Raw genomic sequence first — 16,564 nt, 5'->3', positions numbered from 1 at the left:
TTTCATTCTAACAAATTTATTTTCTCAATCAGCTCTTACGGAATCACTACTCAAATTAAATTACAATCAAATTATCACATCAAAAGATACCCTTATTACCTAACAACTGTCCATATTTTCATTTCATTTTGATTTGTGCTCGTCTGAAAAAAACACGTAATACAAGATCTGGGGAAAAATAAATTACCGTTTTGCAGCAGTTCATAGGTATTCTGAATAAAATATTAAAAGAAGTCATTTAATGAAAATATAAAGCAAATATTTTTAGATCAACAACGGATCTAACAATTCTATATTGCCGTCTTTTTGAAAAGTCTGTTTATTAAAACCTACCAAAAACACTGCTTGGAAATGGCAGTATTATATAATCACATCCACAGCACCCATTCAATCAAAGTTGGCAACGGATTTAGGAGAGGAGAAGTTCAGATAAGTGCAGCTGCAGATGCTCAGTCCTTCTAAATCCCTTTATCTGAATCAGTCCAGAAATAAAAATAAAAATATTAATAAAAAAAATATTAGCAGTGGATTTTTAAGGAATCTTCCATGATGATTGGCAGCCGTCAGGAGCACGACTTTGACAGCCCTAAATTATTTCCCTGTCTCTGGCTGTTTTCCTTTATTCATGCAAAGTCCTTCTATAGAGCTCGAACTTTAGGGACCAACAACCTCTCCCCATTTTTCTCCCGGTGTTTGTCCCTCCCCCCACTTCCAGGGCCAGCTTTCGGTATGCAGGTATTTATACCCATATTTGTGTGTGAGAGTATAGGGAATATATATTTATATATTGTATATATATTTATATATATATTTTCCCTACACAGTTTGCTTGTTTTTAGTGCAGTGTGCTATTTCCCTTTATGTCCCCCTGGAGAAAGTGACTCTTTTCATTTTGCAGAATACCCCCCTCTACAGAATGGATATCTTGAATAAAAAATGATGTGATTTGGCCAAGAAAAACAGGGTCCTGGAATGCAGCAGGCACCCTCCGATCAGGAAGATGATTTTGCTTCTGCTTCCCTTTTTTGGATTGCTCCCATAAAAAAGAAAAGTGTGTGTGTCAGAGAAAAAAGTTTCCGTGATTCATTCGAGAGAGCCCTATTAGGGGGCCATTTTTGGGGGTGGATGTGCAAGGGGACAGAAGAGGTGGCCACTGTAACAGGGGATATTTTAGAAATGTTTTTAAAAAAAGAAGAAAAGGAAAAAAAAACATCTGCAGTTTTGGTGCATTATGCATCTCCACTCCCTCTCCACCACAGTATAAATGCTTGCGCTGGGACAGACCTTTCCAAACGTGTGTGTGTGTGACACACACACACACGTTTGGAAAGATCTGTCCCGCACACATATATTATATATATTCAGCCTAAACGAGTCTGGATTTGTGTGTGTGTGTGTGTGGTGTTGCTGTTGGTCCCCCCTCCCCTTTTCCCTTTCTCGCCTCTCTTCCTTTCCCTTCCTGTTGTGACTCTCACTGCACACTTGTTTGCAGTCCATGGTGTGGGGGCGGCGTGTCCGAGTTCACGTTGCCGACCTGGGAGTAGACATCGTCGGGGGTCTGCTGCTGAATCCCCGGGGGGGTCATCCTTTTCTCTTTCTGCCTCCGATTGCAAAACCAAACCCTGACCACCTCCTTTTCCAGCTGCAGACTGTCCGCTAGGTTCGTAATCTCCTGGGCGGAGGGTTTGGGGCATTTCAGAAAGTGACTCTCCAAGGCCCCCTTGACACTCACCTCGATGGAGGTCCGCTTCTTCCTCTTCCTGCCCTGGGCTGCGATCTTGTCGATGCTCGTGGGGCTGCCCGTGGAGGAGTCGGCTTCCTCCAGCCACTTGTTCAACAAAGGCTTGAGCTTGCACATGTTCTTGAAGCTGAGCTGCAGAGCCTCAAACCTGCAGATGGTGGTCTGGGAGAAGACGTTCCCGTACAGGGTGCCCAGGGCCAAGCCCACATCTGCCTGCGTGAAGCCCAGCTTTATCCGCCGCTGCTTGAACTGCTTGGCGAACTGCTCCAGGTCATCCGAGGTCGGCGTGTCCTCATCCGAGTGGGGGTCGTGGCTGTTGACCCCGCCGTGGTGCTGCTGGTGGTGCTGATGCTGGTGGTGATGGTGATGGTGGTGGCTGGGGTGGTCCCCCAGTTCCGGCGTGTCTCCCCTCACCAGTCCCGGGTGCACTAAGCTCTGGCTGCCAGGGGGAGGGCTCAGCATCCCGTTCACCGTGAAACCCCCCGGCTGGGAATAGATAAGCGACTGCTGCTGCTGTCCCCCAGCCATGGACGGGAGGTGGGCGGCGGTGGTGGCTCCCCAAGCGCCCGGGTGGCCCTGGTGTGGGGGCCCCAGGTGGGGTGGCCTGTGATGCAGCGCCGTCCCGGCGTGCAGGTCGTCTCGGCCGGAGTTGCCTTTCACATCCTGCTGCTGCTGCTGCTGCTGCTGGGGGCTGCCGGTCATCCCCACCGGGCTGCTGGACCAGGGCGAGCCGGCTTCCACGGCGGCTGCGGCGGCGGCGGCGGCGGCGGCGGCCGCGTGAGGCAGGGCTGTCACCCACTGGTGGGCATGGCTCAGCATATGGCCGCCGTTGCTCGCAGCCATTGCTCCCTGCATGAAGTCACTTTGGACCATTTTGACGGAGGGGTCGCCCCGGTAGCCGCCGGAGACGGAGGTGACGGCGACGCTGCCCGGCTGCATGCCCCCGCCTCCCGAGTCCGAGTGCACGATGGAGCCGGCGGACAGGATGCTGTTGCTGGGGAGGTAAGGGTTAGAAGCCGCCGTGGCCATTCCGCTCCCCCACCCCCTGCCGGCTGGCGAGCCACCAATCCGCACAACTGGGGGCTCTCTTCGGCTCCCTTTGTCAACACCCTCTCCCGGGGGCTCGCGCTGCTCCGCAGGAACCCGGGGCTCGGCTCCTCCTCGGGCTTTGGCTCGCGGCCCCGGATCTCCCGTGAGCTGCCTTCACCTGTTACCGCCTCTTCTGCTGCTTTTGGCAGGCGGCGGGAGCGAGGGCGGGAGGGGGGGGGGGGGCGAGAATAAAACAACAAGAAAAGCTCAAAAACGGGAGTGGGGGGGACACACAGGAACGAGCCCCCTTCTCCTCGTCACCCCCCTCAGGAGCACATTTCGCCCGCACAGCCTTCCCCTGCCGGAGTGAAACTTTTTCCTCCCCTTCCTCCTCCTCCGAGGCTTTGTGTGCGCGGGTGGCTTTCTCTCGCGCTCCCTCTTTTCGCTCGCCTCTGGCTCGCCTCCTCCGCCTCTTCTTCGTCTCTTGCCAAGTTTGCTCGGGGTCCTAGGAAAACTTCCCGGGCTGAGGATGGTGGCGGCGGCGGCGCTGGGGAGGCTGCTGCTGCATGTCTCAAAGTTGGGCTCTCGCAGGGGCTGCACTTTGTTCCCTTCGAGGCGCAAGTCCCTTTGGAGCCTTCTCGCAGGAGTCGCAGGCTGGATGAGACATCTTCCCTCCCCCCGTTTCTCCCCCCCCTCCCGTTTAGGCAGTTAAAAAAAAAAAAAAAAAGAAAAAAAAAAAGGAGAGAGAGAGGTTGCAAGAATGTTCTCCTTCCCTTGCAGTGTTGGTGTTTAGTTCCAGCAGCGGGCTGCGGGAGGAGGAGGAGCGCCTGGGCAGAGAGGTGTGCGTATGTGTGTGTGCATCTAGGGGCTCCCGGGTACACTAACTCCAGTGGGGGAAGTTGGCGGCTGCCAGGCTTGCAGAGCGTGCCCTGGTGGTGCTGGGAGGAGAGCAGCGCGGCTCGTCCCCCACCGGCTCGCTCTCCCTGACAGCTCTCTCTCTCTCTCTCTCTCTCTCTCCCAGTCCCTCCCTCGCAGCGCGGGGACTGCCGAATGTTTACCCTCCGCCGAGCGCGCGCACCGACACCACCACACTTTCCCAAATACAAGGAAGTCGAGCGCGAGGGCCCCCGCTGATTGGAGACCCGCTGGGTGATTGACAGCGGCAGGATGACTGGCTCCGGACGCGAGGCCCCCCCTTCCGGCCGTTCCGATTGGTTGCTTTTTAATTTAGGCAAAGTGTCGTAGAAGCTGGAAATCTGCCCTCCCTCCCTTCCACCCACCCCCTCCTCAGCTCCCTTCCCGGCCCCTCCCCTTCTGCTCCCCTCAACATCTTAACTCTTCACGCCCAGCGGATAAAGCAGAGTTCTCCCAGCACAGAGCAACTTGGGCATGTGGGGGAGGGGGAGAGGGAGAATAAAAGAGGGTGGGGGGAAGAATGAAAAGATGAGGGGAAGAGAGGAAAAAAACCACGGTCTAATAATGCATTTTTTTACTTGCATGCACATGAGTCTGCTCATGGGCGAATAATTCCCATCATCTGTAAGCAGCCATTGTATATAGGCTACAGTCTACATAAATCAAACAGTCATCACCTACAGAAGGAAGCATCCCGTTCTGTTTCAAAGTTTTGTGTTCCATTTATCTCTCTCTGCCTAAGCCAGAAAGGCAAAGTGGGCGAGCTAATGTTTTTTTTAAAGATTTATGCCGGTTTTTGGCCATTCTCTACCCTTATGATGACTTACCAGATCTTAGACTGGAGCTAACGTGGCAAGTTATTCCCTTAATTACAGGCAATTAGCTATACGCTCCTTTGTTTTAGTTTCTGAGTTCTCCTGTGTGTAGAATGCAGCCCTTTGGACATTTATATGAATAGTTCACCGAACTGTTTAATATCGACAACATTTGAGAGGGTGCACAATAAAATGCCTTGACCTAACAGAATAGCTCTAGCTTCTGACCATGTGCATTATTGTAAAATATGCTAAGCCTGAATGCTTAGCTTTTTTTAAAAAAATCCAAACTGAACCCTGCTTTATTTCCATCACATAGTCCGCTGTCCGCATTTCCTTCTGTTAAATATATACATTTGGGGTCCCCCCATTTTTTCTTATTTGGAAAGCGCTGGTATGCCTCACGAAACAGATCTGGTTGTATGAAACGCTTTATTATTTCTAGTCCAGCTGAAAGAGTTAAGGAGGGCGGGGGAAGGATAAGGAGAGAGAGAGAGAGAGAGAGAGATGCGACCAAGCGGAAACGCTGCACACACAGGCAACCTCAGTGAACCAAGAAAAAAGAGAAAGTGGCAACCAAAACAAGGGCAAATTGAACACTCCTCGGGGATTTTCAATGAAATAACACAATTCGGACATTCAAGGAACACATCTTTACTAATGATTGTGTTTGTGTTGTGTAATCCATACAGGCTACGTATCCATCATGTATAATGTATGTACACATATAGTAGCGTGTGTGCGCGCGCGCCTATGGATAGAAAAATGCATTATGTTTACATTAAAATGTGAAACACAACGCCCCCCTCTTTCAGTTAATAATTTCCCCACAAAATTCAGCTAGTTGAATTCAGTTTCCAGCACAGACTACATCCCCAACAGCAAGTATGCAGCATTGGCGTGATTTGAAGATTAACTGTAGGCTAGCAGAATTTATTTAGGATCCTGTCCAGCTCCTTGCTTGCACGGTAAAAGATACCATCTTAGGTAGGTTTAGAAAAACCATTAATGTGAAGTATACAGATCTGAAGAGTAATGGTAACTAAACCCTAAACATAACGATTTTTTTTTGTTCCCAGGCGTCCTCCAAAGGCTTCATTTTTATATGTCTAAAAGATCTAACACAGATTTCATTGAATAAATCTGAGATCTCCAGGTGCAGACGTTTGAATAGTCAGTGCCAGAACCCCATGTTTTCCTTTCCAGCCGATTTTGCTTGGATCAGGCTCAAAAACCGAGTGAGTCTCGTGGTTTTGTTTACACTGAATGGGGAGGATAGGAACGGTGCCATGGGGCCGTCTTTCATTAATATACAGTGAGGATTTTGTCTAAATTACTGCTATGAATTTCACAGTACACGCTTTCAAAAGCCGTCTCAGGTGGCCTGATGAAACGTGATAGCGCCTCTGCAAACAGATCTACATTCTTTAAAGAATCCTAAAAATATTGTACACACGCACAACAGAAATAAGCTTGTGCCGGAGTTTTGTGTTTTATAAAAAAAAAAACCCACAGAAACAAAGCAAAAAACAACAGCCAACAACAACTTAGTTCCCTAACTCTCGCCCACCCCCTCCCTTGCAGAGTGTGATTGTTTTGTCTGGAAAAAAAAATCCAAAGTATAACAAGGGGAGAACAGTTAGTGCTGATTTTCATTTGCATAAATTTTCATATATTTTGGTGAAAATAATAGACAAGTGGAGAGCTGGGCTTAGTGGAGTCAGTGCAAAGGAAAATCTAAGCATGGATCGTTTCGCTGGAGTTGAGAACATGATTTTTCCCCTGTCACCTTATTAAAACAAAAATATATACATTTTTTAAAAAACCCTCTAATTCCTGGAAGTCTGGTCGGTAAGTGTTTTAATTTTTTTCTATTTTGTTGTTTTCTTTAAATTCTTGTGAATCTATGTTTAAAAGCTTAAGAAAAGACAGGGAGCCCATGGTAAGTCTGGAAAGGAGCAAGCTTAATGAAAAAAAGTCCCCCCGTCCCTACCCTCCCCCCCCCCCACGCCCAGTGAAATATTACATAAAAAGCTCATTCCAAAGCTCAAGGCAGTAAAGCAATTCTTTAGTGTTGGAAAGTCTTCTAGTTACTACTTCACTTTTCTGGGCACTGTTAATTATTGTAGCACTGGGGGGGGGGGAAGCCCTAGAAAATATTATAGTTTCTAAATAGTGAAGGATTATACATATTTATTGTTTTCAAATGTTTCTTGAGGAGAATCTCTTCCGATGACTGGAGCACATCAGCTTTGAACAGCAGTAGTATGCTTAGGGGTAAGGAAAAAGTAGAGAAGTGGACACCTGCTGAGAGCTGGGGAATGAAATAAATCAGTCTGGGGCTGGGGGAGGAAGATGAAGAGGAGGAGGAGGAGAAGAGCGATAGTGCACTCATAGGGTTAATATTGTAACTAGGGAACAGACGGTTAAGCACAACATCTAGAGCTCTGTAGTGAAAGTCCATCAGAAAGAGTATAATCAATCAAAACTAACCAGGACATCCCTTCATTTTATTCTCAAAGGAGATTGTGGCTTGAGCATTACAAACCAGATTTCACTTTGTTTCTCATTTCTGACAGTTTTCCTTGTCCCTAGATCCACTTTCCCTGAATTCCTACCTAATTGAGAGGTATAGTCTAATGATCTGAAACTCTTTTACAGCCTTGAGGTCCGTGTGATAAATATGTGATAAATAATGCAAGCTGAAATTACTAGGCCAGATATTGCTACTGAAAACTTTACCCAGGCTTAAATATCCATTACATCACGTTCATTTCTTTTAATTTTAATTTTAAGTGTAATTTTAATTTTATTTTGTTTGCATTCTTCCGCTCTTTTGCATACTCAACAGCTCGGGATCATTATAATTTCCTAGAATTAGTTACTTCTTTGGAAACGGTCGATACTCAAATCAACAAAATGACTTGTAAAAGTAGGGAGGTGTAGGTTTCAATTTTGGGGGAGAAGAATCGCTCATTTTCCACTTCTTGTTGACGGGCACAGCGTCTCTTTTGACTGGGGTTAACTCTGTGTTCTCCATTGGAACAGATGCCGTATAGAGCTGCTCCCTCAAGATCATTTGTTTCCTTGATGGGGGAACATTTCTGAGCAGAACATATTGGTTGCCATAGAGAAAGAAATAAAGGGAAGAACACTAGTCACATTAAGCTATATGTTTGTGCACTGGGCTTTAGATAAAAGGACCCTAGTTCAGCCAAAGAGAACGAAGCCAGACCAGAGTTTCTAGCCTCACTAAAACTAGCTTTATTATGTTTTGGACTTTTACAGTTGAAACATATAAGATAATTTTATTGGTTGTCGTTAATTTTATATGATACGCTTTGCTGAACAAAATAAACTTTTGAAGTGCTCAGTGAGCGCACTGATGGTCAGCAGGGGGCGCACTGACGCGGCTGGTGAGAACTTGGTGAGTAAAACGCTGCTACATTGAACAATTCTGTTCCTCCAAAGTTGTCAGAGGAACAAATGCCCACTCAAAACTACATGTCTATGATATTTTATATAGTTATATAAATTGTGACATCAGAATAGTGAACTGGTAGGGTGGATAAAAAGAATAGAGCAAATTCATATCCTAAATACAGCAGATTTAAAGTCCAAACAGAGCCGTTACACCGTAAGATAAAAATGCAAACATCTACATTGGACTTTACAGTTCGACTAATCGTTATCAAGCCATCCTAAAGATTGTTAATTTGGTGCCAAGTAGCCTCCGAGTAAGTGAAGTCAGTTAAATAAAGAAAAACATTATTTCAGGGTTACTAATGTACCACACAGACTTTTTCCAAATAAAGCTTTTAAACCGCTGCAGATATAACAAAGAGACATAGGGGTCTTTACATCATTTAATATTTAATTGCTATTTTAAGCCTTCAGAAGTTCCTGCAATATTCCCAATAAAGTAGCTACTCATTCTCTTTCGATTACTTCCGTATCTCAAATGTAGTTAGATCGTCTGAAGTCCGCTTCACTAAACATATGCAAAAACTATAAGAAGTTTCAGGCGTAGATATTTACAAACATATATATAAAAAAAGCTTTACTTCAGAGTCTGCTCAGACTTTCTATCGTTTTGCAGACATATTGTCTATAGTCTTAACATATTGCTCAAGGAGCCAATTCCTTTTAGCTATTTTTCTAGGTGGCTCCATGGGACACATAAGTTAGAAATTTACTCCTGTGTTTTTATGGATAGGTACATATGTTTATTCTTATGAAGATCGATCTGTACATCTATATGCACACGATCAAGTTAACATTCCCTTAGCACCAGCTAAACACCTGTAAAATTGGAAGTGACAGAGAGTGTGGGCTGGGGCAGGGCCAGGTTTGATGTAAATCCATAACAAACTCTGCCAGGCCGTAAAGACAGGTTGTTTTCTCGAACTGGAGTTTCATCGGTTTCAGAGTGACCAAGCAAGTTTTATTCTTTGTCTTTACAATGTAAAAAACAATTAAATTCTGGAGATAGAAAGCTAAGTCTCTGGTCAAAAACATAATAGAAAGAAGTAAACAACAAGAGAAACAATAATAGACATTCCTCTTTTTTTCTCTATGTGCAAAGTGTTCACTTTTACAACCCAGTAAACCTTGTCCTGTACTGAAAATGGCTGAAAAATGCAGTGAGATATTTACATAACCAAAACTTTCCACCTTCTTTCATCTGGCAAAGTCAGCATTGACAGTTTTCCAGGCTATTCGTGTAGGTATTTAGAATGGAATTTTCTTCAGCAGCGTCACCACATCATCTTGGATTTACCCATGTTTAGCAAACACTTTTTGGACGTATGACCAGGGGATTTAGAGTTTAGAGGCCAGTGATGGTTAATATACCACATTTCCAAACATGGCATTTTCGTGCAGTTTGTGTTTTGTCTTTTTTTCTATCTCACATGCAACTCTAGTAAACAATTCTAGAAAACAATTCTAGTAGATCAGTGCCTCAGTCTTATTCTTGCATGAGTTACTGTCTGTATACCTCGAAGCGCATAAAAACAAATAGAAAACATGCATACTTAAAATGAGCAACAAGTTAATTTGATAAGAGTTGCTTTCCACTCTGGCTCTGAAAAATATTATTTGGATGTGATCGCCACGTTTATGCCTAAAGTTCCAGGACAATTAAAGCTACAAAGAAGTTTAAAAAAATATTTTATCCGAATAGACATCTTTGCAAAATGAAGAATACTGTCGAGATATTGGGAAATGCAAAGTGGCTATTTACTGAATTTAGTATTCATCTACTTATATTCGAGAATGATTAGATATGTAATAATATACTAGTGGAGGGTAACTGCCTAGTTAGCATTTACAAATTAAAATGTTAAAGGCATGCTACATATATAGTATGTTATATAAAAATATTTTCCTTTATACCACAGTACAGCAGTCAGATGAAAAGGTGGAGTTGACTGGATTCCAAATTTGTAGCTTTCCTGGGTAATGTGATTTGTTCTGTTTTTAAACCTTACCCATATTGTAGTTCACATAACCACGTTGATGGCTGAACAAGAGATATTACACCAGCCAATCTGGAGAAAATAAGAAAATAGACCCATCACTTTTAAAACAACAACAACGAGATACACAATAGGTAGGCTGACCTTTTATCCATACATTTAATTGTGGGTTCCAGTCTGAACCTTATTTATTGTTTAGGATAATAAAGAATTTCTGATTCTGTAATAAATTAGAAAAATAACACAGTGCTACACATACACATAGAGCTAGATTTGAAAACATAGGTACATTTAGAACTGCATACTTCTGATATTATACACTCTATTGTGTTTAGGGTGCACCTAGCATGTAGAGTAATAAAAGTTGTTAAATGAATGGAGTAATCTATCTGCTGACTTGAGTTCCCCGTACATACATTGCATAATGTTACCACCTCCCGTAAAATCCTATGGATATACAGTTACAACCTAGCTCCTTGAATACGTGGGTTTTTATATAGAAGCATAATTGTGCATATAGCAACATAAAAAAGGATTTACAAGTTAGCGTCTTTGAAAGGCTGTGGAGACCCTCGCCTGGCTTTTTTATTAGACATACTCTGATTTGCCTGCTGGCCACCTCAATCGTGTTTTACATTTTTTAAAAAATTCATATGCATTACATGGATTTTCTTTTACCCGTATAGGACTGGCAGTCTCTTAGTGAATAAGAGGGTGAATAATTGTGGTACACCAGAAAACAGTTCGTGCAGTTTGGCAGCTCTGTTTTTTATTATTAGATTTTTTGACATTTGAACTTGTCTATTGTCTGAGGAGCTCAGTGCCGATTGCAGTAGGTCAAGCTTAAGGCTGCTCTTTTTGGCATTTCACACAAACATGCTCATGCTGTCTATTCTCCTTTACTGAATGCAAGAGCTACAATTTTGCTGATGCGGTTGTTGTTTTCCTTGGGAGACACAAACTGATATTTTCATGAGCGCGTGGTTGTTTTTTGCTCACTTTAGATCCATTCCTAATATATCGTATTTCTTGTTGACTGATACTTTTTAGCACTCAATCGCTTTTACAGAGATATGATTTCAACCTCAAAATGTTTGAAAAAGGGGACTTCAGTAGCTCTGGGATTAAATGATTTATTTCCCCAAAGCTTCACTCAACTCTATCATGACTCCTACAGTCAAAAGTTAACATCATTAATCGTTTCTTTGCATCTCCCCTTCCTAAATTCAACCCTCCGAGCTTACTTAAAAAAATGATTGCTTGATGGGACTGTGAAGTAGGAGACCCTGAGCCCTTTACACGGATTTTTATCCTCGACACTACAATTCTGCAACTTCAGAAACAAGGAACATAACAATAGTGGCAATGGTGAGTTTTGGGCCTTCAGCTGTTTGGCTGAAGTGATCAAACAAACTCGCCCACAAACAGAGGCTTATTAAAGAACATCGTATTACAATTAACATGTAAAGAACAATTTTATACAGTTGGAGGAAAAGGTGCGAACCAAAAAGAGTCAATTATGAATAGGAAAATCATTTTATACTCTTAAAAGACAGAAATTCATTCTTCTAAGTAACTTTTCCCTGGCATGATTTGCGCTTTATTTTTTATTTTTTTTGTTTTGGACTCCCAGTTTCCCCTAATCTGCCTGGATGCATTGATGGAAATGGAGTTGCAGCCGAGCTCTTCCTATAGCTGCTTTTAATTTACATTTCTTTCTAAAATGAATGCAGAATTTCCTCTCTTCTCTCAGCCTTCCCCGCCCCCTTTAACAAGCGTCCGATAACGCGTTTAAAGCTTGTTATTCGAACACTCAGATCAGCATGCAGAAATGTAATTGCATCGTTTTTCATCGGGAAAGAAGAGGGGAAAAACACACCTAAGAAGAAACCGTAAATGCTGAGTCATTGTAATGCGGTCATTGAGTAAACATGAGCGAGAGATGCTGGCATCTTATTGAAAACCCTGGTGCAAATCGCATCCCCTATCTGCAGGCTTGAGAGCCCTCCTCCCTACCCTGGATTTATTAATCCAGACTTTGAATAAAGTGGAAAAACCGCAGCCAGAGCCCTCCTTTGTCACTGGATCTCCTCCTCATGCACCAGGAGACCTGCTTTGTTATGGTGGAATAAGATAAACACGACACTACAATTCCAGCTGCCCATAATGTGCTTCACGATGTGGGGGGAGTACAGGCCAGTTCACCTACTGTTATAAAGGAGTGGAAAGCAGATTTCGTTTTGATGCTGGTTTGCTTATTTCATCCGGCTTTTAAGAGTACATTGCTCCCCACTCGGGAAAGAGAAGCACCCCCCCAAACCAAAAGAAACTAAATCTATATTTTTTTTTGTTTAAGAAAAGGTGGAATATATATATTTTTTATTTTACAAGACCTTTTGTTGAAGACAGTTTTCTGGGGTGCCACTAGCTCCCTTTTGAACTGCTTAGAGCTCTATGTTGTGGTTTGCTTACCATTCCTTCGGTCTGAAAGGTATATATGGCTTCAGGTAGGTATGACTGAGCCTCATGAAATGACAAAGCTTCACACAGGCCTCTGACTGCTGGTGGATTGAATGAAGAGTTGAAATCAGTTTGCAGCAAGGCCTGCAGTGGGAAACAAAGAGGCAGAAATGTTGAGCGAGCAAGGAGAGGCAGAAATAGAGAGATGCACTGGGCTTCCTAAAGGTGCTTTTGCTTTTCTGTAGGGAACAGAGCAGCACCCTTTGGGCTGTTTAGAGATTGAGGGCTGGACTGGACAGCCCCCACGGAATCGGAAGCATTCAGAGTAAATTAGTAAGAGTTCACATTGTTTTGTAATGCTGCTATTGTATTCGAGAAGGGTGGATTTTTTGTGTGCCTTCCAAAGGTGAGTGCAGATTGCAATAGTTGCTGCTCTGTTTTTGTTTGTCAAATAGGGCTCTACTCCTGGGAGAGAGGCATGTGGCAGATCCCAGCCCAGGATTACATTAATCAAAGCATTATTTCCCCAGGGATGAACAGCACAAATGATAGTAAATCCTAATAAAATTGGATCTCTGAGAAATTGAACGCTTAAAGTAATCTGGTCTGCCTGATAAAAACTTCAGATTTATAAGATATAGTGTCTCCCACCCTTAGACAGCTAAGGTATCATCAGCGTGTGTGTATGAAATAATATTTCCGATTCTCTACATAAAATCAAGCCGTGTGTAGTCTGACAAAGACTCATCACTATATACCATATGAAAAACGAAACATAACACCCCCTACTCTTAACACCATCAATAGGTTAGTATCATACAAAATCGATATTATAAACTCATGTAGGCAGTGGATTTTCTTTTATACGCAGTGAAAATGGGCTTCCATATTAGAATCGCACGAGCTGGATCTTATTAGGACAAATGTATACTTTTCATCTCGACACTATGGGGAAAAAGACTTGAATGGCTGAAGCTGAGTTTAACCATCCTTAGAGAGGTTCAGTTACAGAGGGGAACAATGCTGGGATAAGCAGCCATTGGTGGAGAGAGGGGAATTGTTCCCGAGGCTGTTATTTTGCCTAAAATGTACGGCGCACTGCACTGACAGGCCCTGCAGACTGCTCCTTCGCCTGTGTGCTGGGCTCAGCGCAGCTCGAGGGGAGCCGCTAGGGATTCACCATCGCTCCGAGTCTCTTCCTCTCGGCCGAAGAAAAGTTTGTCTGTCGCCGAAGTAAGGAGGGGATGACAGTCGCCTGGCTCAGGGCACCGTGCACCGACGTGCAACAGCGGACGGCTAGCACGTGAAACACGCACCCCGTGGGCACCTGGCGCGGGAGAGGGAGCATCCTCCCCCCTCCCTTGCACACTGGCAACTTTTTTTTGGTGTGGGGGGGGGGGAAGCCCTGCAATTAACATAGCGGCCACCCCCGAATTCCCTGTTCCAGTTGGCCGGGGTGTGCGGAAGCCGCGGACAAAACCGTGCTGCGGGAAGGATCCAGGGGCGAGCGAGGGGCGCGCAGCTGGCAGCGCTCCCCGGCGCGGCACCCAGCGGCGAGGCGCGAGCAGGTCGCGGCGAGGCGAGCCCAGCAGCGGCGGCTTCATGGCATCCAGCGGCTCGGCCTGACCCCGCGGGCCACCAGGGCTGGCTCCTGCTCCTCTCCCCGCCTCTGGCCCCTCCAGCAACCCGCCGCCCCCGCCCCAGCCCTGCGGACCGACGGGCCCGGACGCAGCAGCAGCCGCACCTGGCGGGGCGAGCGGCGGGGACCGGCAGGCACATGCACCCGGCTCGGGGCGGCGGCGGGGTGTGTGTCTGCGCGGAAACCCCCGAAATGACGCAACCGAGGCTCCAGCCCAGGCTCCCGCTTGGGCTGGTGCAGCGCCCCTTCCCCTGCCCCCCCCCCCGCATCTCCCCGGGGCTGGGGGGGCGGGGAGCTGCCGAGTCCTGCTCCCCTCCGATGCCAAACCGGAGCTGCTGCCGGCCGCGGTGGGGGGGAGCGGGGGGGGGGGGGGAGGAAGGAGCAGCAGCAGCCCCCAGGGCGCGCGCACACACCCAGCCCCGCGCCCCCGCCGCCCCCCTCCCGGCACCCAAGGGAGCAGCTGGCCGCGCGGAGCTGCCCTCGCCTCCCTCCCCTGGCCCGGCCCCTCCGGCTCGCCCAGCCCAGCGCTGCGCACCGCGGCTCCGCCTGCTCCCAGGTAGCTGCGGCGGCTGCTTCTCAGCCACGCTACGGCTGGGGGGGTGGGAAAGGGGAGGGGGCAGCCCCGCACCGCTCATCGCCCTGCCTCCCCTGCCCACTCAGTGCAGCAGAAGTGGGGGGTGTGGGGGTGTCTCTAATGATGTCTTTTCACCCCCTCCCCCCGCCACGGACTGACGTAGAATTGGGTACCCAAGTTTGATTTTTCTCCTGCACTCTCTTTACTTCCTTTCTGCCCCCCCCCCCCAACTCCGCGTGAAACTGGATCCAAAATATCAAAGGGTATTACGCGTTAACCTGGTACCTTCCTGCGAGCACTCCTAAGGTAGGTATCGCTGGGGGAGCAAATCCATCCCTTCCAGCGCTCTCAGTAAGTGGTGTGTGTGCGTGTGTCTCGCGGTGTGCTTGTAAATATATCGCCTTTCCTTAATTGGGTCTAGCTTGACGTGCACTTGCTTTGTTCAGGCTCTTTTAATATTTTAGGGGGGAAGAAAATATTCTAGACAGAAAAGGGAGCATTTGTCTTTGTATGTCTATACGATGGTGTCTTCTGTTGTGAAGTTGGAGTTGGGGGTCTAGTTCGTATGTCAAAATCCTAGCGTCTGAAGAGTTGATAGAAATAGAAGACGGTTCCATACTGCAGACCTAGAGGTTCTCATGTTGATTAATGTCATCCACATCGTTTTGTTGTGGTCACAAACCAGAAGGGAGGTTGCTTACTTCTTTTAAAATATTTGTACCAAGTTGGTTACTTTTTTAATGTTCAGATTTGTTAAATTCGAAATGGAAAAAATGGCAGAGGTTAAACAAATGTCGGAGACCTTACCTGATTTACACTAAACAATGTATCAAAACTGAAAGTTCAGAGCATATACTTTTATAAAAAACATATTAATGGATCTTCCTTGAAGATTAGTTAGGAAAAACAATGGAATTGCACTCCTACCTAGAACAAGGTTTGATTTTAATGACATTGAGGAGGAGTTGGTTGGACAACTAGCCATGTATATTTTTTAGCTCTTTACATTTATTTATAAGTAATCTTACTACTGTTCACTATTTTGCATCTAGTGCCTTATATATACCTCACTGTTGAAGAGTAGTTTATATAATTATTTGGTGATTCACTTAGTAAAGCTTTTATGCATCACCAGGTATTTTTCCACCTTATCTTTGAAGGTAGTTATGTAGTCATGTGATCTTCTATGAAAAATATGAATGTTAGGGGTCATAAATAGGTTCTCTTTTCACATTCAGCATTTTTGTATTTCTTTGGATTTGATGAGGAAGCTGGTTATCTTTAGGCCTTTATAACAGGAAAGTTCCCAGACAATTTACCTTTTATGTATTTTAAAACACATGCTGGAACAGAAAATCACACTAAGTTACTGAACCCCCCCCCCCAGCAGTAATTGGATGTTCCACTACAGAAACTGTAAATCAGACCCACAAGTTCATAGAGAATATTTATATGTAATTTGCTGGAGGTTTCTCTCTGTACAATACATTTAAAATACATATTCATATGCCTGTATATATACATATGTATATACTTGTGTTTCTAAAACTAACTAAAGAAGGGCATGTATTGCAGCTGAAAAAGACAGTACCTAGATAATAACATATAAAATAGTAATGGAAAAGGAAATTTTATATAACGTCAACAACTTCCGCATGATTTTTGGCATAAGTAATTTAATGCAATTCTGTTTATTTGAACCAGAGCGTTATTACAAAGTGAATTAATAGAACATTAGTACTGAAAAAAGAAACAATTCTTCCTTTGAAATATGAAGTGTCACTAACTTGATAGGAAACCTGGAAGACAGTGAATAATACATGGAAAATATTAATATTTGAAATGCATAATATTTAAAATTACTGTGAACTTAAAATTGTCTCACATCAAGAAAACATAAGTAATTCATTT

General features: G+C 44.9%; 1 protein-coding gene and 2 long non-coding RNA genes across 3 annotated transcripts in view; 1 reads left to right on the top strand and 2 right to left on the bottom strand.

The window, feature by feature from the left end:
* POU3F3 (POU class 3 homeobox 3) lies at window positions 1–2,772 on the bottom strand. Its single transcript, XM_075917453.2, has 2 exons — window positions 1,733–2,772; window positions 1–472 (listed from the first exon to the last, which is right to left on the bottom strand). The coding sequence occupies exons 1-2, from the start codon at window positions 2,768–2,770 to the stop codon at window positions 410–412; spliced, it is 1,101 nt and encodes a 366-aa protein (XP_075773568.1). The 5' UTR covers window positions 2,771–2,772; the 3' UTR covers window positions 1–409.
* Window positions 2,773–9,913: 7,141 nt separating this feature from the next.
* LOC102458576 (uncharacterized) lies at window positions 9,914–14,321 on the bottom strand. The gene is made up of 3 exons (XR_012899973.2): window positions 14,185–14,321; window positions 12,453–12,584; window positions 9,914–10,052 (listed from the first exon to the last, which is right to left on the bottom strand). It is a non-coding gene; the product is annotated as an uncharacterized LOC102458576 (long non-coding RNA).
* Window positions 14,322–14,665: 344 nt separating this feature from the next.
* The window catches only part of LOC102458251 (uncharacterized), a 32,369-nt gene continuing 30,470 nt past the window's right edge, over window positions 14,666–16,564 (top strand). Inside the window, exon 1 of the long non-coding RNA XR_001367688.4 lies at window positions 14,666–14,959. This is a non-coding gene — a long non-coding RNA (uncharacterized LOC102458251). The remainder of the gene's footprint in view (window positions 14,960–16,564) is intronic.

This window comes from Pelodiscus sinensis, chromosome 1 (genome assembly GCF_052426305.1).
Source record: "Pelodiscus sinensis isolate ZL-2025 chromosome 1, ASM5242630v1, whole genome shotgun sequence".
NCBI lineage: Eukaryota > Metazoa > Chordata > Testudines > Trionychidae > Pelodiscus > Pelodiscus sinensis.
The sequence above is the reverse complement of the archived record's forward strand: the minus strand, read 5'-3'. Positions and strand labels throughout refer to the sequence as shown.